This window comes from Malaclemys terrapin, chromosome 1 (genome assembly GCF_027887155.1).
Source record: "Malaclemys terrapin pileata isolate rMalTer1 chromosome 1, rMalTer1.hap1, whole genome shotgun sequence".
Classification (NCBI taxonomy): Eukaryota; Metazoa; Chordata; order Testudines; family Emydidae; genus Malaclemys; species Malaclemys terrapin.
In genome coordinates this window covers 217,531,211-217,555,539 of record NC_071505.1, presented here as the reverse complement: position 1 = coordinate 217,555,539, position 24,329 = coordinate 217,531,211, and the positions used below count along the sequence as shown (strand labels likewise).

General features: G+C 40.2%; 1 protein-coding gene across 3 annotated transcripts; it reads right to left on the bottom strand.

The window, feature by feature from the left end:
* Window positions 1-163: 163 nt before the first annotated feature.
* Window positions 164-21,999, bottom strand: ASB9 (ankyrin repeat and SOCS box containing 9). Of its 3 annotated transcripts, XM_054007333.1 has the most exons (8): window positions 21,415-21,998; window positions 14,171-14,250; window positions 13,312-13,419; window positions 10,519-10,669; window positions 8,914-9,048; window positions 7,847-8,038; window positions 3,021-3,186; window positions 164-1,462 (listed from the first exon to the last, which is right to left on the bottom strand). In XM_054007333.1, the coding sequence occupies exons 1-7, from the start codon at window positions 21,506-21,508 to the stop codon at window positions 3,062-3,064; spliced, it is 885 nt and encodes a 294-aa protein (XP_053863308.1). In that variant the 5' UTR covers window positions 21,509-21,998; the 3' UTR covers window positions 164-1,462; window positions 3,021-3,061. The 3 variants fall into 3 exon arrangements, with proteins under 3 accessions (XP_053863308.1, XP_053863325.1, XP_053863317.1); XM_054007350.1 differs by lacking the exon at window positions 164-1,462 and having other exon boundaries at window positions 3,010-3,186; window positions 7,935-8,038; window positions 21,415-21,999; XM_054007342.1 differs by lacking the exon at window positions 164-1,462 and having other exon boundaries at window positions 3,010-3,186; window positions 7,906-8,038; window positions 21,415-21,996.
* Between the last annotated feature and the right edge of the window lie 2,330 nt (window positions 22,000-24,329).

The following is a 24,329-nucleotide window of genomic DNA, read 5'->3' as shown; positions in this document are numbered from 1 at the left end:
CCCAGACTCTGACAGGATTCCAGCTTATGATGAGAGTCTGCATACTATTAATAAAGTTGTTAGCTCCCTGTTACAAGCCAGAGTATTAGACCTCAACCTAGGACTCCAGAATATTAAAACATAATGCAAAATTGGTGCTCTAAGTAAAAAATGAAAACCAAACTTAGAATAAAAACAATATATTTTGAGCAAACATCATGTACAATAGTGGTTGGATAATCTTGTTAAAAACTGCTGAAATAAAATCCTTTAACAAAATAACAGCCTAGAATCTACAAAAATATATTCATGACAGTCTTTCAAACACTGAGTGGCATTTGGCATGATTTCAAGTTTGGAAATCGCTCCAGATTTCACTAAGTTTACCTTACAGCTTCAAGGATATCTATGCATAAAACTGTAATCCATCAGTTTCAATCACAAATGATTTAAAAATAAATACGTAAATATATTGAGATGATGCAAAATGAGCCCAGGGAATTCATCCTAGTTATACAAGATTAAAAAGATTCAGGTAAACGGAGTCAAGCTATTACATTTTCAAAAGGTAAACAGAGCTAAAAAACCAGCCCTCACCACCTGATATGATTAAGCATCTCAGGATATTCGCTTAGCCCTACAAACACTCTGATTGAGGTCACAAAATCAGAAGCTTAAAAGTAAGTGGCAAAACTGCTGAGAAAAAATTACTTACTGTTGCTGATCCTAAAATTTGGATAGCTGAATTTTGAGGTTTCAAATGTGGGTATTTAGAGCATGATCCAATGCTCATTAAAATCAATGGAAGTACTCTTGTTGACTTGGGATCAAGCCCTTAAGCAGGGTATCTATATGCCAAGTAGGGATGTAAATACTAATTTTACATACCAAAGGACCAAATATGAGCATACAGTTGTGGAATTTGGCCATCCTATTAAAGTTCCCATGTTTGTCAACTATGTAAACCATACAGCTGTATTGGAAACGTTTTAAACAAGATACTCCATTTGAAAAGCTGTGTGTCTGTCTTTTACATGCTACGGACTCTGTATTTCCTCCTGCAGAAGTTAATATCACCAGCACTGAATGCAAACCATTTTCCTGCACTCTGCATGTTAGTAATGCAGACAGTTTATGCTTAGGAACACAGTTCTAGTGAGCTCTTGGCAATTGAAAAAGAAGTAAATTATTTTTGAAAGTGTTATTTACTGAGTAGTAGCATTTGGATCTACACGTGTAGTCTTTTGAGACAGACAGTATGGAGATATCCCAGAAGAATATGCACCTGGTATGTTAATGCTTAAGTACTGTATAAAAGCACCATGCTTCAGAATTAGAGATGAGACTGAGCTAGAAAGTTTGTACTCAGATCCTGATCCAGACTTTCCCAAATTCAGGGTGTGCAGTTCTGGGGTTTTGCTTCAAATCCATCTCTATTAAGATTCAAACATTCTTTGAACAGAGAGTCAATGTAGAGAGCTACCTGCAGAGAGAGGAAAATAGCTAAAATGCACTATAATCATTCTTTCCACCCAAAAGAGCATACTCAGAGTTCAAAGAGCTTGTAGGATATTTGTGAATAAATCTAAAACTGAGTATAGCTGAATGAAATCCGGCTCCACTAATGTCAATAGGAGTTTTGAGATTGACTTCAATGGACTCAGAATTTAAATCCTTGTGTTTGGTTGACCAACATGCAAATTAAACTAGAAAAAAACGGGGGGCAGATTACTGTTGTCCTAATTGTATTTTAGAGTTTTCAAAGTATTTATATGAGATGGACTTTTCTAAGTATTTATATGTTTTCATTATTTACTATATTATTCTACATTAAAGATAGTTGTTTTTATTCTCTCTCATGTGGGAAATGCTAAGAAAGAGGTAGAATGTTTTCCAAGAAAGATTTTTATTTCACCCTTTGAATGAACTCTTTGGTACCTTTTTCTGGAGGAAAAAAAAATGAAGCTGTCCTTTTTGATGACCTGCTCATAAATCCTTAGGAAATTTCACTTTTCATTCAAACCATAAAGCGGAAGAACATTTACTCCCTGCCAACAAGTGGTAACCTGTGTCCTTGAAAAATTTATCCTTAAGGGAGAAATTGTACTGAGATAGGAGGCCATTAAGTCTCAAAACACATCACTGAATAAGTGTTTTTAATGGCTGATCAAAAATAATTTTCCTACTATTTCCTCACTGCAGGAAGCTACCCTCAACAATGATGTATATGCTGTAATGGCAATAATGTAAACCCCTAACAATTTCAGATGCCTGTCTGAATAGATCGTTGGTGGCTGGTGCTCATCTACATGCACTGTTGGGTATTCTGAAAACACAGAATATTCTTTAAGAACTAGTTAATATTTTCGTGTTTAAAACATGAAAGGCAGAAATAACCTAACTCAATAAAATAATTGACATTCACGGTCTTTCCTTTACTTTTCTTTGAATTCTAAGGAAGAAATTTTCAGCAAATTAGTTGATCATCTTTAAAAGAATTGAATTGTCTACTCCAAATGATTAACCAGTTTTCCCATGCCAAATCTCCCCACTTGCTTTGCAGGGTTGGAATTGGCTCCGTTTCCTTATACATCAAGGGCAACAAGAGCATGGAACATCTTCTACAGCCGACATGGGCATCCTAGATGGTTGCTGCTTAAAGCAAGACTTCAGCCATCCTTCTTATTTAATAAATCTGAGATGTTGTTTGCTCTGCACTAGTACATGTACTTGGTGCAGCATGGCCAACCCCAAGCGTTCAAAAAATCAGGCCTCAAAGAATCATGAGATTAGCTTAAAAATCATTTTCTTTAAAAAAATGATAAATTTGGTCCTCATGTTATTTGCTTTCTGGTTTCTGAGCTGGGTCATGTTATCAAGTTTTTCTCCACAGCCATGAGGGCTAGAAAATTACTTGCTTTTTAATGAAAATTGAGATTCTCATCTAAGCACATGACTCCAGCAGCTGGAGCTTTCAGAGAAACATCAAATACCACAAGACTCACAGTAAAATTGCAAGAGTTGGCAACACTATGACAAACCTCGCCTTATTTTTACTGGTATGGTTTTGAATACAAAATGTTTAAATGTGGAGGAGAAAATGTTTCAGCTCATCCGGGAGCAGAAGTCCAGTTATTTTATGATGTTGTTTGTGTCCGAAGCACTTCCTAATGCACAGGCGGCACAACTGCATCAAGGACAGGGGCCCTGGAGAAAGATGCCACAAGACAAGTTATAACATGTGATTTTATTGTCCCAAGATCAGTTGTCACAGAACTGAAGCTGCAGATATGTACCAAGGCCAACTTTTGTGTAGTACAGGCTAGACCAGCTTTACTGAAGGGCAACATTCCCAAGCTCTCAGCTCCTGCAGGCTCCTAAAAACTCAACACACTGGAAATTCTTTACCAAATCATTTTAGTCACAAGGTGTTTGGAACAGGTAGTTAGTTTTTTAAGGGAGACCAGAGGTGGTGTTAGCCTACTGGGGGCCCTATGTTGGCCTATTTGGGGGGGAGGGTCCCCCCCACACACAACACATACTAAAAAAGCAAATGGGAGCCCCCAGGAGCTGCTCAGGACCCCCAAGCAATTGTTTAGTCTGCTTATGCCTAGCGCCTGCTCTGAGAAAGATTATCATTTATAAACAGATTTGTAGCTGAATACTGAAAACAGCACACAGGGACCAATTCCCCATTGCTATGCTCCCGGTGCAGTTATTTATTCTAGCGCAAAAACGGGTGCTAAACACTATCAAATGAGAAATCGCTTCTCACTTACCCCAGTAGAAGCAATTTATCCCCATGTTGCCCAGGTGTAAATGACCATACAAGAGGCAAAGCAGTAGTAAGTCAAGCCCACAACGTAAATATGTTGTCTTGGAACCAACCACAGTCATTCTTAATCCTTATACAGGTATGATTAGTAGCTGTATTATTTTCCTACAAGCTATAAGACAAATGTTAAATACTTTATGTTGCTTGAAAATAAGAGATGATTAATGCTTCCTTCAAAATCCTTTCCCTGGAGTGAGATTCAAGTTTGCGGCCCACTGGTTTCTGCAGAAGTATTCATAACAGTATAACAGTGATAAACACATAGCAAAAGACGCAATATATAATCCCTTATTTAAACCTTCAAGATTAAATAGTCCCATGCTGATAATGCAAGCCCTAGTAAAGAATCTATGTCTTTTATTTAAATGTAACAGCATAACATGCTTAATGGAGGGCTTATCCTTCTTGTTAAGAGGTAGTTACTATGATGTATTTAACTACAGAACAGTTGGATCATATAACATGTCATTTGTACGGCTATCTCATCATACACAGCAGTTACAACAACAGAACAGTTACTGTCAGAGTAGATAAGGAGAGCAGACAAGCAGGATGCACTAATGGGGGAAGGCAGGATTGGGTTGGGTTTAAGCAGTATAAGAGGAGATGAGCTTTATGAGGTATTTTAGAAAGCAAGAGGGAATCAGTGAAATGGGATCAGGGAGGCAGAGACAATGTTATCAGCTAAAAGTAAGTCCCAGTTAAGATTTTCTAAAAGAAGCTAGAAGATAAAGGCATTTGTGGTCACCAGAGAAGCTGTGTTGGCAGTAGCTGTGAGTAAGGGAGTTGAAGGTATTGATGGAAGCAGCTGGTACTGCTTTTGGGTAACAGCTTTAAAAAGCAGCTGTTTTCAGTGTCCCTCCACACTCCAGCTACCACGTTTTCAGCAGCTCTTCACAGCTGGCTGGGTTCTCTTAAAGATGGTTTTACTGATCAAATGGCTGTATCAAGAGCACTGTCAACATGCAGTATTAATGAGACATGTATTAATGAACCTGGTAAATACACAGGGCTTGATTCTCCACTGCTTTGCATCTTATGCTGCCATTTACACCTGTGCACAGAGAATGCAAGACTGTTCCAAGTCAGAACAGCAGCATTTTATACCCACATTACACAAGTTTAAAAGACAGCGTACGGTGCAAGGAAGTGGCGAATCTTGACCAGAATCACTTCATGCTTCAGGGTCTGTTCCTGCTGAAACTGGCAGAACTGCAGTTAGACAGATAAGGTAGGTGAGGCAATATCTTTTATTGGACCAACTTCTGTTAGTGACAGAAACAAGCATTCGAGCCACACAGAGCCCTTCTTCAGATCTGGGAAATGTACTCAAAGCATCACAGCTAAATGCAAGGTGGAACAGACAGTAGAACATAAGCAGTGAGCACATATTCTAAGGGGCCATTCAAGATAGAGTGGCCCATTAACACCTCTTCAGTCATAGGACAAAAAGAGGGGGTTAGTGAGTTACAGATTGTTGTAATAAGCCATAAATTCAGTGTCTCTGTTCAGTCCATGATTTTTAGTGTTAGCAAAGGTGTGAATTTAAGCTCCCAGGCTCATCTTTTGAAACGGCAATTGACATCAATGGGAACAGGAGTGACTATTGCAATATTACATTGTGCGTCCCGTTTTGTCCATTTTATTTTGCTCGGCCATAAGTAAATGTCTCTTTGAGACCTTCTTAAAAGTTTAAAAATATTCCCATAAAAGCAGAAATGTTTCACTGAAAAAGAGAAAAGTGTAAAAAAAAATTAAAAAATCAATTTCACTCTCCTGAAAAATAACCAAAAAATGCAAGGTAATTCTTGTATTCAAGGTAGTTCAATGTAGTGCTGTTTTATTTGGTTATTTTGCTAGTTCTCTGGAACATGCACAACTGTCTGTATCGTTCAGATAGAAAACATATGCAGTGAAACATTAGATTGGGGCAACAACATTCTATAACTGTTCATATGGGTGACTGTGGACTGGTACTTTGGCCAATAGCCTACTGAAGCAAAAATCCCTATATGCTGCCATTTCCCGCACATTTGTAGGTAGAGCCTTCCAAGCATTTACCAGCTGAAGGAAAAGAAAACAGAATGGAAACCAATTCGAATTAGCAAGTGAGTCTACTGGAATAATGGAGACTGCACAGGATTGTGGGAAATACTATAGCTCACCTGCCACCTGTACCAGAGATAACCATACTCATAGAATGAATCTGAATGAAACCAAAAGGAAGTAACACTACAGGAAGGGAACTTGAAGGTTAAACAAAAGGCTGTGTATTTGCACATCTGTTTTCAATTGCTTCAGACCAGACAATTTAGAAACCAGCTGCTAGCAAACCTGGAACTTACTCAGAAAAATGAATTTTGAAGAACATTTGGGAAACACTACTCAGTAGCAAAATGGTCTCCAGAACTGTATAAGTACAGGCTTCAATGACTGTAAAAGCAGAAATTCCTTTAGAACCATTAATTATTGTCCAGCCCTCTCAACTCAGCCCTTCCAATGTTACATATGGTTCTGTGGCTGCTCCCTGGGCATGCATGACATATTCTTTTATCTCAGATAAACACATGGGATGCGAGTCAGACGTCTAACAGAAAGATGATTTGAGTTCTGTTACATACAGCTGTGTGTATGGCAGAATGTGTTGAAAGACCAAATATCTGTGCCATGCAGCACCATGTGATTGTTTTCATAATATTATTGACTTCTCACCGTGTTATTCCAGGTTTATACTGGTGTAACTCCACTGATCTCAATAGAGTCACATTGGCATAAAACTGGAGTAATATAGTGATGGATCATATCAGCAGTATCTTGTTTAACATAATGATACTAACTGCTGTTTACTACCTCCATAGGAAGTTCTAAATGAATATATTATAGGAATGTAACTCTATTGACCAAAGGCATTTTTCACATTTACCTGTCAAACACATAGGATTTTTCCCCAGAATTCATGAATATAATATACCCAATAAAACAAAATGGATTTGGAACCATTTTGATTTACAGGTAAATAACAGCTGCTTTTTAAAAAGTTTAAATAAGAATCAAACCTAAAGATTGGAAGAAGGGCTGGATTATGCAGGGCATAATATAGGACCTTAATAAACACATACCATATATACCCATATATCTCTTGGGATGTATTTTACAACCTTTTGCAAAAAAGCAACACAGAGAAATTAATTTTCAGACACATTTTGCTACTTAAGGTTTTGACCCAAAAATATAAAGCAAAAGGCAAGGAATTAGATCACAGTTATAGTCCATTTACCGTTTTTATACTGCATGAATTAAAAGCTTCCCAGCTGTACTTTAACACAGATTTTTCCTGGCATTTGCTGGACTTGTACCACAAAAATTACATTATTTAAACTCAATGGGTACATTTCTACTCTCTGGTAATCGGGCTCAACTCTCACTGGATGATTTGAGGTTCTTTCTATCCTTTTCAAATTTGTTAACACGCTCCAAGGAGACTCACTAGCTTAACATAACCCAGGAATGATCCAGAACCCACTAAAGTTAATGAAAAGTTTCCAGTTGACTTCAGTGGATTTAGGGCCAATCCCAAGAATAACACTGATAGTCAGAAAGAGGAAAGTTCCCAGTTGATTTGTAAGTGTTCTTCTGCTTAATACGTCTCCTAAGCTCATTTCTGTGATACATTACAAGCTTCAAGTCTGTTCACTGATGCCCTGGACTCTCACTGAAAACTCTGGGGGGCCACAGGTGCGTGGGATGCAAATAATACTCTATAGCATTTGTAGTGACTGGAAATTCCTTTTTGCTGAGACTGGAATCTCCATAAAGTCTTTTAAAAATAATAATAATTATAATTATAATTCATAAATGAATACTCTGATGTTAAAGGACATTGTGTCCAAATATCTGAGGGCAGAACTGAGCCCAGTTATTTTCAGTTTTGCTCCATGATACAGAACATGAAGAGCAGCATAGTAAATAATGTGCCCTTTTTTCAGCCACCTACAAGTTAGGATTTTGAATAAAACAAATATTAAAGGACACCTTCTTTCTGCACAAATATTTGTGTTAAAATGCTGCTTGGTGGAACCAGCTCCACTGGCCTTTTGCCTTCTGCATTCTTAGCTCTCACATCTGCTCCAAAGTCAATCAGCAAGTGCACCAGGTCAGCGTTGGAATTCCTGGCAGCCACATGGAGAGGAGAGTCCAGTTCTTTGCCACCATTTGCACTTGCTCCTGAAAATAAGGTAGGACCAAGAATATGATCACATTAGTAAAAAAAAAGTCATAGCTGGACCATCCCATTTCCTTTGCTACCTCCTAGTCTCTGACCAACCTGCAGCAATGGAGGTTCCCACTACCCTCCTAGAAATGAATTTTAATAGTTAGGGGCTAGATTATGGCTTTAAACCACTGCCTGTGTTGGCATGGGAGGGGGGGGTGTCTGTGAATCAGTGAAAGCTCCTTGAGACTCTCTGCCTAAGGCTGTGCCTCTGCTCCGGAGGACCACACACAGCAGTGGAACCTGCTGTCCCCTCTTACGGGCCACAGTCCAGTCTGCTGGATGCTGTGGAGTATGGAAAGGACATAGCTCTGCTCTCAAACACCACATCCCCTTTCCCACCACCTGTGGAGTTGCTAGCACTGTGGGAGGTGCTCTGGTCTTCCAGTGTTTGCATGATGTGATTGCACAAGCCAAGGCCCCAGTTCAGTAGGGTACTTAGGCACATGCCTAACTTTACACATATGAGGAGCCCCATTGACCTGAGCGGGACCGCTTGTGCTACAAGTGAGGCACATACTTAAGCATCTTGCTGAATGGATGACCATGTTTGCATCTGGCCCTTGCACTGGTGTACAAAGGATCCAAGAATGCAGGGCTCAGTGCAGTCCGGCCCCCTGCTCGAGGCGCATGTAGTTTCAATGGGCGTTGTGTGGCTATATCCCCTCTAGTCAACTTAAAATTCCACTACAATACCCAGAGCTACCTACACGATTCAAATGTTTCAGAATTCCAGCGTGTGAGCACCCCTCAGCCTTGGATGAGGACAGAGTATAAAGAGATGTTACAGAAAATAAAAGAACATCTTTTTACTTTTTTTTTTTTTTACCTGATTCAAGTAACTTCTTTGCACAGGCTACCTGCTCATTCTCACAAGCCACATAAAGCGGAGTACCCAGATGTTTGATGTTGAGGTCTATATTTACTCCATTGGATGTGAGGGATTCAACACATTCAATATGTCCTTTGAAAGGATAAAGGAGGGTCAAATAATAAAAATAAGGGGTTTCTGAAGGCTCCTCATTTTGTGGCCCAGATAACTCTCCCCCCCCCCCCCAACCAGTGTAGATCAGTAAAGCTCCATTGATTTGGCAGGAGATTTTAGATTTCCATTTTTTCCTCTCCCCAGACCCCAGTATTTTGATACATTCAAAATGCCCTTGTCTATCCATCCCATAATGAATCATTTTGGTGGGATGGAGGAGAGAAGCAGCAGGTGACACAGCTCACAGACAACAATAGTCTCAAAGGTGCTCATCCAAACAGTCATCTCTGCCATTTTTGATTTCCTGTCTATAATGGTCCCTTCTTCCCCAGTCTCTTTTCAAGAGATTGGAATCCTCATTTTCTCTTTCTCTCTCTAGTCTGGTCAAGGGAACAATAGCCATTAGGAATATTACCATGTAAGGAGGGAGAGTTTACAATACACACATGACCAAATTATGCCATGACATCTTCAAAGGAATGCATTTTATTTGCTGCGTTAAATCTGCACTGAAAAACAAGAACAGCCAAGCTAAATCAGGGAAGGTCTTTGCAAGGTAGCCCAGTTACTTCCTAGGTTCTTGTATCTCATTTATTAGCTGAAATATTTTGCTCTTTATGGGGTCTCATTTTAGTATGCCTATTGCTAGCTAATGTGAGATCATTATCCATTCTCAATACTTAATGGAAAGTAGAAATGGCATTTGTTCACCATCAAGGCACTAAAGCAGTCTTCTGGTCCATAAGACTACAACAGTAGTAGAAATATGAGTCCTTGCTTCATGAAGTGCTTACTAGGAAATGGAAGTGTCTGTGAAAATTTGTATTGATTTCCAGTGCTTTCAGAAAATTCACAGTAATTCTCTCTTCACAGAATTCTCCTTATGGCGGACACGTTTGATAATTTAGGAGGTGAGAAGTTCAAGTTCAACCTGTTAAAATTGTTTTGTCAAGCTGTGGTAGATGGAGGCCATAGCAACACTGTTGGTGGGATACTTTCCCCTCCAATGAACAGCGCCATTTTGGGGACCGAGGAGAGATAATTACCAGATAAGGAAACACCTGCACCTTCCCTCCACCCAAATGACAGTAGTCAAGCTGTGGGAGGCCCAAGGGCAATGTTCAGGTTAGAGGACCCCTCACAGCAATGCAAGTAGGTGTGAGGGCTTGGAGCCATTTTGTGTGGTGGAGGAAGTTACGAGAGGTCACCTCACATACCCAGGACCTCAGGAGCTGATTAGGGACTCCAGGAGCAGGTGTCACGGATGAAGACAGGATGGTAGAAACTGTGATACCAGCACTGAGAACATGTATCATGGTTCTATCAATGATATATTTGTATTTTACATGAATTCAATATATCGACTGATCTTTCCTTTCTCTCACTAACTTCAACTTCGAGGTGTTGGTAAAAGGAAAAGTAATTCTGACTCTTGACTGAGTAACCTACCTCTCTTAGCAGCTTCATGGATAGGGGAAGCCAGATCACATGGTGCATGTGGGCTGGCTCCATGCTGTAATAATAGATTCAAACAGGCCACATTGCCACTGACACAGGCATTGAACAAAGGAGTATGCCAATCAATAGTAACTCCATTCACCTGATGGAAAAACAACAGGCAAGTAGTTTCTTTAAAAACAGTAATGATCTGGGAATATTTTAACTAGGGCTGGGTGAATATTTTCATAAAAACTGTTGTTTTCTATGAAAAATTGAGAGTATTCAATTAAAATTTTTTTTTTTTTTTTGCAAAAAGGGTCTACTTTCTGTTGAAAATATCAACTTTTCATTGGAAAAACACACATTTTTTTTCCAAACATGAAAACTATTTGACTCAGAAATACCACCATAGTGCTCATGGGAGTTGTCTGGGGTCATCATGCTCCCGTTGTCCTGTATGGGCCAGATTATCCAGCGGGACAACATCTCCCATGATGCACCATGGCTAGGGGCTTCCATGATATACCATGGTGGCTTAGCAAGAGGTGCATCATGGGAGATGTAGTCCAAACAGGGAGCCCATCCCATCGAGGAGAACGTTGGCATGAAACACCTGACCTAGAACTCCCAGGAGGTAGATATGACGGTGACCTTTGTGAATTAACATTTTAGGTTTTCCAACAAAAATATTCAGTTTTCAATTTTTCACTGAAAAGTCAATACTTTCTGTTGGGAAAATAAAAAAACCAAACAGAAATGTCATGAGACTTGTACTCATCGCCACTCTGGGCACTTTGCTTGTACATTGTCTCAATTCCTCTCCATTTTTTATGTGCTTCCTGATTTTTTTTAGGCGCTGATCCTGCATATTTACACCGTACTGCATTTATGCATGTGATTTGTCCTGCTAACGTCAGTGGGACTAATCACGTGTATAAAGTTAAGTGTGCACATACTTTTTTGCAGGATTATAAACTCTTTGGGATAGGGACTGTCTCTTCCTATATGTTTGGTAAATGCCTAGAACATTCTGAGTGCTACAGCCGAGACTAAACTCAAGGAGCTCAATCTATTTAGCTTAATCAAGAGAAGGCTAAGGCGACTTGATTACCATCTGTAAGTACCTACATGAGGAACAAATATTTGATAATGGGTTCGTCAGCTTACTAGAGAAAGGTATAACACAATCCAATGGCTGGAAGTTAAAGTTAGACAAATTCAGACTGGAAATAAAGTGTACATTTTTAACTGTGAAGGTAATTAATAGAGCCCTACCAAATTCACAGTCCTTTTGGTCAATTTCATGGTCATAGGATTTTAAAAATTGTAAATTTCATTATTTCAGCTATTTAAAACTGAAATTTCACAATGTTGTAATTGTAGGGGTCCTGACCCAAAAAGGAGTTGTGCAGGGGGAGGGAGGGAAGAGCGAGGAGTCACAAGGTTATTGTGGGGGGGGTTGCGGTACTGCTACCCTTACTTCTATGCTGCGGCTGGTGGCGGCGCTGTCTTCAGAGCTGGGTAGTTAGAGAGCAGAGGCTGCTGGCTGGGAGCCCAGCTCTGAAGGCAGAGCTGCCACCAGCAGCAGCACAGAAGTAAGGATGGCATGGTATGGTATTGCCACCCTTACTTCTGCTCTGCTGCCTTCAGAACTGGGCCCTCAGTCAGCAGCGGCCAGTCTCCAGCCACTCAGCTCTGAAGGCAGCAGCGCAGAAGTAAGGGTGGCAATACCACAGCCCCCCTAAAATAACCTTGAGACACCCCCCCCGCAACTCCCTTTTGAGTCAGAACCCCAAATTTGAGAAACGTTGGTATCCCCCATGAAATCTGTATTGTATAGGCAAAAGCACACAAAACACCAGATTTCATAGTGGAAGACCAGATTTCACGGTCCATAACGTGTTTTTCGTGACCGTCAATTTCGTAGGACCATAGCAATTAACCATTGGGACAATTTATCCAGGGTTATGGTGGATTCTCCATCACTTGCAATTTTTAAATCAATACTGGATGTTTTTTCTAAAAGATGTGCTCTAGGACTTTGTTCAGAGAAGTTCTGTGGCCTGTGTTACACACACTAGATGATCACAATGGTCCCTTCTGACCTGAAAATCCATGAATATATGAAACCAAAATATAAATAATAGTAATGGCAGGGTCTGCTTATATCTGTACTTTTTTTGTTGCTTTATTAAAAAGTGCCTTTTATGTAAAAAGTGGCAATATGCTTAGAGTTAAGCTAGGCACAGTGTATGTGCACAGTATAAACTTTTATATTTCATATTTTATCATAGCATATTATATTATAAATTAAGTCTCACTGTGCTTTTTGGAATGGCTGGTCAATATATTTTGGTCCAGTCAAAATAATTAAATAAAAAAATCGACAAGACCCAGCATCTTAGTTATACTTACACTCCTCCAAAAGTGTAAGGGGACCTTCAAATGTAAATAGTATTTACACCCACATTAAGCTCCTTTACACCACTAGAGTAGTGTAAACGGACTTTGATTTACATTAGAATTTGGTTCAGAAAACACTAGCAAGGTTCATTCTTTTCATACAGCTTACAATATCAGGAGCTTGAAATAGACTTCTTTAAAAATACAACTGGTCTTTTTATTGTTTAACTCATTGGGGTACATTCCTTCACATCACACAATTCCTCCTATATAACACGCTGTAGACATCTCAACATGCGATCCTATGATTTTCTTCTCATCGTTCAGTAAACCAATTATTATCCTGCAGGGAAAACTGAGTTTCATAGATCTGCTTCTAAACATCTGTGTTATACTTACTTGAGCCCCATGTTTTAATAGGACACTAGCACAAGCAGGATGGCCCCCTAAGCAGGCTTCATGGAGAGGAGACACATGATCTGCTGTAATGAGGTTAACACTGCTCCCCTTGTAAAATAACAGAAAATATTATTGGAGGCAATAACAGTAATGCTGACTACTTATATAGTGCTTTACATATTTTAAGTTTCTTTGAATGATCTTGACTCCCAGCCGTTTACATCATCCACTGTGCCATGTGACCTATTCCGTCAAGACGTAGAATTGTGACTTCTCAAATAAAAGTGACCTTTTGATTTTTGTGAATATCTTATTTGCAATTTTGTCAAGAAATTCAGGAATTTTATCAAGTTGTTTTCCAGAAACCTCCATGATTTCAGGAGCAAGTTTTGATGGAAAAGCAAACCTTGCATTACAAATATTTTATTTAGCTCTACCACAAATCCTTCAACTATGAAAGAGTCTCATGAGATCTTGCAGATCACACACAGGGCATTTCCCCAATAACTGCTCTCCTCCAACCGGTGTCTCAACAGGAGAGAAGGATATAGCTCACTTTAGGCCCTAATCCTGCAAACACTAACACATGTGCTTAACTTGAAGTATATGAGTAGTCCCGTGGACTTGCATGGGACTACTTGTGCAAGTGTTAAGCACATGCATAACTGCTTGCTGAATCCAGGCTTTCATTTATATGGCTTTACATAGATAATAAGTTGGCTATAATAAAACCATCCATCACAAGTGGAATTCACTGTACTAATCTCAGATATCTTACAATATAAAATACAGCCTGCATTCAACAACGGGATCAATGAGCAAAGCAAGCAGAATGTTCATCTCCCCAATAAAATGATACCTGATTGATGAGTTTCTTCAGAGCAAGCAAACGCCCATGGATAGAGGCATCATGTAAGGGAGACCAGTCTGAAACGAAATCTGCAGAAAGAGAAGAGAAGGGTTAAGAATTTCATGGACTATTTCATTGCCTGACTTTATCTAAACTGGGTGACGGCCAGGAATTTAGTAAATCTGCTTCCTTCTAATGCGATTCTTAAGTATTATCTGATTTCCACTTGTTTAATACATTGCTTGCGTTGCTGCTGCATTCAGCAGTAGTAATGGTTCTGGTCAAGGTGTTTTATTACCTGAGCTGCCAGCCTTAACTCATTTGGAGGGAGTAAGATGCAAGATACATTTTATGAGAATGCAAATTGTCTTTTAAACAAGCACTAAGCTACTAAGTTCCCATTGAGGACAAAAGAGTAATTTATACAGCACAGCCTGCCACTAGCTCTGAATGGTTTATAATACCTTTGGGTTTTTTTCAAGCTCAGCATACTTTACCAATTTTAAAAGGAAGACATTTTGAAAAGGTTGCAGCTGCTAAATTATTTACTAATAGCCAGAGATGGGCTGGAACTAACAACAGTTGATCGTGGTTGGTGCCAAAATACCCAGGGGTAATTGTGTTACCCATTGACATTGTACCTCAAGTTTTGGTGGTCAGAATTCTTGTAATGACAATAGGAATTAAGCATCTGCTGTGTGCTCTGTGTGGTTAGATGTTCGGCTACGTGTGTGTGTTCTTCGTGTGTGCCGTCCCAGCTCTGCGCAGACAGCCGGCATAGCACACCTCGAGCGAACTGCCCAATGATCACAAGACCCGTTAAGGTACAAAGGCACGAGGACAGGTTTATTGTTGACAATGCACGGTAATAGCACCTGGCAGACTCTACGGCAGTGGTGGGCAATCTGCAGGCCGTGGGCCGCATATGGCTTGTCAGGATAATCCGCTGGTGGGCCGCCAGACAGTTTGTTTAAATTTGCACGGCCGCCCGCAGCTCCCAGTGGAGCATTCTGCCATATATTTCATGTTATAGCAGTCTCAGATGATGACCCTGCACATGTTCGTTTTAAGAACACTTTCACAGCAGATGTGACAAAATGCAAAGAAGGTACCTATGTGAGATTTCTAAGGATTGATACAGCACTCGACCCAAGGTTTAAGAATCTGAAGTGCCTTCCAAAATCTGAGAGGGATGAGGTGTGGACCATGCTTTCGGATGTCTTAAAAGAGCAACACCCCAATGCGGAAATTACAGAACCTGAACCACCAAAAAAGAAATTCAACCTTCTGCTGGTGGCACTGCTTTGGATTGTTATCAAGCAGAACCCGTCATCAGCATGGACACATGTCCCCTGGAATGGTGGTTGAAGCATGAAGGGACATATGAATCTTTAGCGCATCCGGCATGTAAATATCTTGCGATGCCGGCTACAACAGTGTCATGCGAATGCCTGTTCTCACTTTCAGGTGACATTGTAAACAAGACGTGGACAGCATTATCTCCTGCAAATTGTAATCAAACTTGTTTGTCTGAGCGATTGGCTGAACAAGAAGTAGAACTGAGTGGACTTGAAGGTTCTAAAGTTTTACATTGTTTTATTTTTTAATGCAGTTATTTTTCTGTACATAATTCTACATTTGTAAGTTCAATTTTCATTATAAAGAGATTGGGCTACAGTACTTGTATTAGGTGGATCGAAATATACTATTTCTTTTGTTTTTTACAGTGCAAATATTTGTAATAAAAATAAATATAAAGTGAGCACTGCACACTCTGTATTCTGTGTTGTAATTGAAATCAATATATTTGAAAATGTAGAAAACATCCAAAAATATTTAAATAAATGTTAATCTAGTATTGTTTAACAGTGCGATTAATCACAATTAATTTTTTTAATCGCTTGACAGCCCTAGTTATTACCCATCATCTTGTCCATGTTGGTCCAATCAAAACATCTCTATTACATACTGCCATCCGAACCTTATCTTTTAAAAGGAATCAGTGCGTTCCTGTTATCCTTGGGAAATGTTTTTGTACCATCCTAATATCAGAATGTTTTGGTACCACTTAATATCAAAATGTGTTTGCGTAAGTACTGTGTGGTTTAGTACTTCTTAGAAATGTGTATTTCTGCAATATCAGCCCGGTTCTTGCCAAATTCTGAAAGCAGGTCCTGCCTCATACTAGGCCTCTAATACAAGGGCTTATGTCTCAGGCGCTTTTCCTACTACACTCTGTACCATTAAAGCCACAAAAATTAGATACAAAATGTACAGGGGAGACCCAGAGGAAGGATCTGTCTTAGCATGTTGTTTGCTTATTTTTAATACTTAATGGGAAGGTCAAAGTGCTTTAAATGAGCATTGGTGGGCTTCCTGGGGAAAGTGAGTTTTAAGGAGGGATTAGAAGAGAGTGGGCTCTCCCAAAAGGCAAGAACCACCCAATTTCTTACTGATTTGCTCCCCTGCAGCAACACTAAACCACCATAACATTGGCTCACTAAATTCAATCCTGTCTCAGCCACTTTAAAAACAAACAAGAACATAACTCCAGACTTTCAAAGGGCTCTGCAAATGATAACTGAAGTAAAGGATCTGAAGCAGGTGCAAGTGTTGATCACTCCCTCAGATTCCCTTGCGTGATTTCAGGCCTAAAGCAAAACACTGAAATGCAAACAACTTTTAGCATCAGCACACTGCACAGCAGAAGTGGGTGTGAGGAGTGAAATTTCATCCAAGGACATGAGGAGATATCCCTACTACTGCGAGAACTGCTCTGAGATCATTCATGTCCACATAAGCAAACACATCCTTGGATTTTAAGGTCTTGTCTGAAAGGCCTGCATACAGTTAAATAGATGGAAGTCAGTTTATCTACCTTTAAAAGATGAAGTCCTAAATCAAGCTAGGATTTGAACTACTGATTCCAGGGAGTCTAGATATTTAAAAATTGATATTAGACATGTGACAGTCTGCAAATGCACTGACATTTGGAAGGTTTTGATGGAAATGTGTCAGCATGGATGGCTGTGATAGGATCTGAAAGAGTCTTTTATACTGGGGAAATTGTTATGGTTACAATTTGATACAGGAATTGGCAAATAATTTTTTTTAAAGAGAGAGAAAGATTTATTTGGTATTTGTCAGGCAAAAAAGCAACTGGATATATTTCATAAGACTTGCCAGCCATGGACTTGGTAGATCCACACAAATATGTGAAAGAATGCTCACATTTATGTCTATGGACAGTTATGTTTAATTTCCCTGGTTGCTGAATCTATTAATTAATTTATTTTAAATTACTTCTCTTAGCATTAGGCACCCGTACAAATACTGAAATACTAACAAAAGGATCAATATCCTTAACAAAAGGCTTTGTGGCATGAGCTATCTGACCGCACTATTCAATCAGTATCACATATGTGAAATAGAACATTTAATCATCAAGAGTCCCCCATAAGTAATCAAATAAGCCACCAAAAATCCTTTATCCTTTCGAGAGAATAACAGAGATCTTCAGCAGGCACCTACGGTCAACAAATCTTAGCTCTGGTGGATCAAGAGAGGAAACAAATATGTTTGAGACTTATGGACCTGACACAGAAAATGCCTGGCTAGCAGCCACTACCTTTTAAGCCATGAGCTGCTAGTTAGATACCTCCACTGACTTAGGGTATGTCCAGACTACCTGCCGTATTGGCGGGTAGCGATCAATTTATCGGGGATCGATATATCGTGTCTCGTTAAGACGCGATATATTGATCCCCGAACGCGCTCCCCATCAACTCCGGAACTCCACCGGAGCGAGCGGCGGTAGCGGAGTCGATGGGGGAGCCGCAGCTGTTGATCCCGCGCTGTGAGGACGGGAGGTAAGTCGGAATAAGATATGTCGACATCAGCTACGGTATTCCCGTATCTTACATCCCCCCCAGTGTAGACCAGGTCTTAGGCCGCTGGATTACTCCTCTTTTATTTTTAATGATAACAACTGAAAGATATTACATCGACACAAGACACAGACAAGTGATGTCAATTTTGGACATATACTAGTGCAATGTCTGTGATTTATAAAGTTCTGTACCAGGTAAATCATGAATGGTAACATTTTAGGGATGGTGGTATCAGGATATCCTATATGAATTTGGCTTTTGTTCTGTCTGAAACAATGAGTTATTAAAGGAACAAAAATGAGGCAAATTTTAAAGCATTTCACATTTTCCCAGACTTGAAGCCTCTGGGCAGTTTACAAAATGATAATTCAAAAGTTCAAATAGTCGCACACATCTGATAACAATAGTCCAATCTGTGAGGCTTATTATATTTTTCAAATAAAGTAAATTGAAAGGAATTTGGAATGCATAGTGAAGCCTCTGCAACTCTCTTGGGATAACAATTCAACAATACTTGTTCTAAAGGGGTTAAGAGAAAGGATGGGGCAATCCCAGTGGAACTCTGATTGCTATCCCAAAGTGAACAGCTCAAAGCAGGTTGAGGCCAGAGTGAAATATCTTCACTGGTACCTGGTACAGCACGTTGGCAGACAAGTCTGAACTAACTGCTGCGGATGGAATGAAGCCCTTACAATAGGGGTTCTTATCACAGACGGACAAACAGGTGGGACAGTGTATTTTTCCCAGAGGTGAACACTTCTTTATCTCCTGTGATGTCTCTGAAAAAGGCAGGCTGAAATCAGCTCAGCAGAGGAGAGAAAGACTGGAATGCAGACAAAGATCATGAATTCAAAGGGGAAGAAAGATTCACTCCTCTATAAAAAAAAAAAGATTACTCAGATCTGTGGAATCTAGAGGAATCAATGGGCCAAATGGGAGGAATGACATGCCCTTAATGCACCCTTCCTGGTGGTAGTCAGTGCATGGAGTGCAGACATTTGTGCAGTAAGTCTTTCTGAATAACCCATTTTGTGGTACTTCTAGAGAAAATTATATTCTTTTTTTGATTTGGTAGCGGCTCACTTTTTTTCACAAGCAAGTCGGCATTGACTTCACTGAAACTACAGTACTGTACCCCGGCTAAAGATCTGTCCCCATATGGATAGTGACATAGTGGGCCCAAGCCACGCTATATTGATTGATGAAGGGCATTATGCTATTCGTAATTATATGGATTTTGCTTTAAAAGCAATGTATATAGAATATTGTTTATTAAATCACATTTATCCATGAACAATATATGGTGGTTTTTCAGGCTGGAAAATGAGATCATCTAAAGAATAAGGAAATAGTCAAGTTGTTAGAGTAATGGGGATCGCTGTCTCTGCTCATTTGCAGTAGATGTCATGGAAGTGGCTTTATTTGTTGGATGTATTGATAACATAGTCCTACATTTTTCCTATGTGGGGTCAATGATTATCAGACATGCAGTTCTGAGCACCCACATGAGAAAACCTGAATCAGCAGTAAGGAACAACTAAAAATTGAAGAGCAGAAATATTACTAGTATCAGCCCAAGTACTGGTGTTTTTCTAGTGAAACATTTTGGGATTAGGATATCACTAATCTAAGGGCTTGAGCCCCACACCTCTCCTACTCTTCTGGGTCAATCTTAACCCTACAGTATAGCCTCTTCAAGCTCTCTTGGCAACATCACATATTCATTCCTCGTAGGGTTACCACCTGTATTGTATTCAGTCTCTTCCAAAACCTTCAGACTTTCCCATTTTGAAACCAATGCCATCACAAAGTCTGCAGGAGCTTCAGCTCATTTCCAAATTTTGGATTGAGAAACAATTACACTCTGATCTTTTATTGTTACCTACACCTTATGTCCCAAGCTTATCCTGACAGAAGTATAATGCAAATGCAGGTATTACACACAGATGTGTGAACCTCATGGTTATTGTATACATTCACAAGGGACTCAGGTGACAACCTAGTAACCACAAGAGTGAAAGTGCATAGTTATGCCATCACAATCTGGAGCTGTGTATGTAGCTTAAGTGTTTGACGTTTCCTTGTGTTGCATACTAGTGCAGATTTAGGCTGGGGCAGTGGTGCCCAATGTGGGGTTCCACGGAACACTGGGGGTCTGCTATGGGTTATGGAGGTGTTCATTCCTTGAGCCTGGGCCACACTGACTTTCAATGGGAGCTGGGTGTCTCATTTCTTAGGCCTCACTGGAAGTTTCTGTCTAAACATTATTTTGAATCCTTAAATTAGTGCCATTACCCTTTGCTTCATCATATGGTTATTTATCTTTTATATTACCATAGTGCTTGTGAGCCCTAGTCCTGGACCAGGCTCCCATTGTGCTAGGCTCTGTACAAACAGACTTTCCTCCTTCATTCCAGATGCTGGAAACCTGTCATCCATTTAGGAAGAATCCATCTCAAATCCAGACTTATTTGGGATTTTATTGTTATCACTATTCTGCCACCCCCACAAAAAACAAAATGGACCTAGTCACTTCTGCGCTGCAGTTGGCCTTGTAGTTCTCCTATTCTAACTGCACCATTCTTTTTTCATTTAGTAACAAATGGAAGATTCCCAGAGCTCTCACGAAAGAAAGAGGAATACTGTAATGTTACTGCATGTTATCTTCATTTTTCCTCCCCCATCACGCTAGCCATGAATGGAAAGCGTAGCCTTCCTAGGAACACAACCAAGTGAAACACCACTAACCAAGCTGTATGTGAAAGAGATTTACGGTGTCTTTTGCCTCTGCGTCAGCTTGTCAATTGCTTTGGGCCAGACTGCGAGCCTCTTACTCAGAGTGGTGAACAGAATGGGGCAACTTGTGTAAGTAACTACTCATCAGTGACAGAAAAGGGTTCACAACCTGGCCCTTTGAGAATAATCCACAAATATCTGTAATGCCCCTAGCAAAGATTCATTAGTCTATCTTTAAAAACAAAAGAGGAACTTTTTTTGCTGAGCTAACACTGAGCATTCAGCTGGCAATAATGCAAACCAAACATGCCCACGTTGCAACTTCTTTTTCAGTTATGTCCAGCTCAAATTGTAATGCTTATTTAACTTTGCACAGATTCCTAATATTTGTGAAGTGCTTAAAAATAAAGTTTGGTTTTTACTGTCAGAAAGCACTAAGAGTGCATAATAAATACCATTTAAAATGCAAGAACATGTACACGGTTGTCTGCCTACGAACTGCATGCAAACAAGCTTTCAGGGAGAATACGCTTCTGGAGCTCTGCATATATGCCATCCATGGCCGTTCCATCACCACCAGAAGACTATCTGGAAGATTGTTTGGATAGATACAGTTATATTACTTACCACTCATCAGTGGGTTTGATATAGAAGTTGCATGCGACTGTCCTTCCACTCCCTGGTATTTACTGGCATTTCCCTTTGCTCCTGCACCATCCATTGCACTCTGGGCAGTCAAATTTCTGTTATTTCACTTCTCAGTTGGTCTTGAGAGTTCAAATTCCATCCTCCCTGATGAAAATCCTAGTTATGCAAGTAATTTATTAAGCAGACTCCGTGTGTGCAAGTCAAGCAGACTTCGCAGCAGACTGGAACTTGGTGCCGGCAGCAGTTTCAGAGTAACTCGAGTACCTGTGTGCAGATTTAATGAAACACCTCCTCATTCACTTGGTGTGCAGCCAGAGATCAGACAGACCACACTGTATAAAGCGAGGGATGTGGCTGATGTCATATCCTTTCAAAAGCCACACCCAATCAGCAAGGCTGCCTTCTGTTTTTATCAGGAAGGAACTTCTTAGTTCGACAAAAAAACAAGACAGAGCCAGCTCAACTAGTTGAGCAAACTCTGCCTTTAGGGATCTGAAAAGGCAACTCAGAGAGATAACTGTGCTCAAAGCTTTGCCTTCAAGAGAAGGATCAAATTAAGTTGTTTTGAGACAACACCCTTTTCCTATATTTACTGTGCCTCCCGTATTCAAAAACTGACTTCTAAAAAGCTCATGACTGCATGCAAAAAATGGTGTACTGAATTCCTTTTACACAGCAGCAGTCACCACATACCATAATAATATTGAAACCACATGTTCACAGAGCTGTGCTTTCCACTGGAAGTACTTTATTGTCTCCATGGCATGAAAAGCACAGCATTAGGCAGGCTTATTTCCCTCCGTCCATTTCAATCAACTTCACTGAGTCGTCATAGTTGAACCAATACTATATATAAAATTTGCTTTTTCAACTGAAACAAAACTAATTAACTTACAGGCAAGTAAACAGGGTCCGATTTTCAAACTGGCTTCATCCTCATCTCTATTGGTATGGGTGCAACTTTGCTATGTGCAGGTCATTTCAACATGCACATTTTTGTGCACATAAATAATTTACAGGTACAAAACCCACTTGCTCTTATCGCATATACACATTAGCATGGGTGCACAAGTAAGGATGCAAGAACTGCATTTGTAAGTGATTGCCTGTACAAAGTTGCATGCATGCACACAGAAGTTACATTCTTTAAAGGTGGCCACAAATCTGCCCAACAACTGAGTAATTTGACTTCATTTTATTTCTATTTATAGTACATAAAAAGGCACCTGTGCTAGCTTCTAGGTACCTTTGACTGCAAATACATTCATATTAAGCATATAACTGCACAGTTAACCTGGGGACTGACCTGGGTTTTACCTCAAGACCCCCTGCCTCTGACCTGGGTTTGGAGGTGCTTTAAGCCCGGGGTAGCTTACACGGCTCAGGGGTGGGTTAGAACCCAAGCGCCTCTTTCATTCGGCCTGGAACCTGACCACTCTGCAGTGGGAATGGAGGTAAAAATCAGTCGAGTGCTCATAGTCCTCCAATGCCATCCCACAATTCCCCCCCAGAGAACAGACAAGTTCTCCTGCAATTTACACAATTGACTAGGAACAAATCCTATAGTATCTCATCACAAAGAACCATAGAATATGCCTCAGGATACTCATTGGCGAGTGCAGAAACAGTGAGAATGCAGTAACACAGGAGGGATTTGCTGCGGGGGTTGTCATACCTGGGCTAGGTTAGCCCAGGTGCTGATTTCTCAGGATGACTGTGCAGGGCAGACATAGCCTAAGGGCTTGTCTATACTACTGCTTAAGTTGATGTAACTTACATTGCTCCGGGGTGTGAAAAAAGCCACTCCCCTAAGTGATGTAAATTACATCAACTTAAAGTGCTGTCTACACCGCGCTATGTTGACGGGAGACACTCTCCCACCGACATAGCTTCCGCCTCTCATTGAGGTGGAGTAATTACGTCAATGGGAGAGTGCTCTCCCATCAACATAGCATGTCTTCACCAGATCCGTTACTGCCGCGTCAATGTAGCATGATAGTGAAGACAAGCCCTAAAAGATCCACCTGGCAGCAGCTCCTCACGAAGAGGGCCTTGCACAAGCCATGGATGACTACATTACCCAAAACCATCATTCTACCAAACACAGAATAAGGCATTTTCAAGCAAGCAAAGAACCCTCACTCCTCCCCATTGCCAAAGGGCAATTTTCAACAGTTAACTATTTATTATTAACCATGTTTATTACTGGTGCCTAAGGGCCACCAAAGGATGGGGCCCCATATTGCTAGACATTGTACAAACACAGATACAGGCACAAATTGCTGTCTTGTTTTTGTACACAATTTGAACTGGATGTCTAAACAGATATCGAGAACAAGGAATGCAGTTTTGCAGCCCTTACTCACTGAAGTAGTCAAAAAAAATCACAGGGGCCTAAATATTTTCTCGTTTCTTCTTTCTTGCTGCTTCTGGATATCCTTACACAGATTCTAATCATGTTCCTGTGAGTATTCTCCACCCCACGTCCTCAGCCTCCATGGTGTCTCAGCATTACCCCTTTCCAGTACATGATGTTTGTTAACTGCATGCATTCCCCTCTGAAAGATGGCTCTGTTTGCATAGGTCTCACTTCACAGCAATTTTATCTATCAAGTACATTAGCAAGACTGATACAGTAAATTATGTACTAACATAAGAGGTCTAGTTTTACAGCATTAAATATTGTAGCCTGAATTTGGGAGCTGAGGGACAGTGGATAGAAAAAATGAATACAAAACATCTTAGATTATACAACAAAAGGCAAACAAAAAAGTTTCTTTGCACAGAGCCTGTCTCTTCACTATCAACACCCTCCCACCCCAAGAGCTATAAGTGACCAGCAAATTGGGGTGTGGATTACCTGAGGTCACCACAGTAAGGTGTGTGTCTATCAT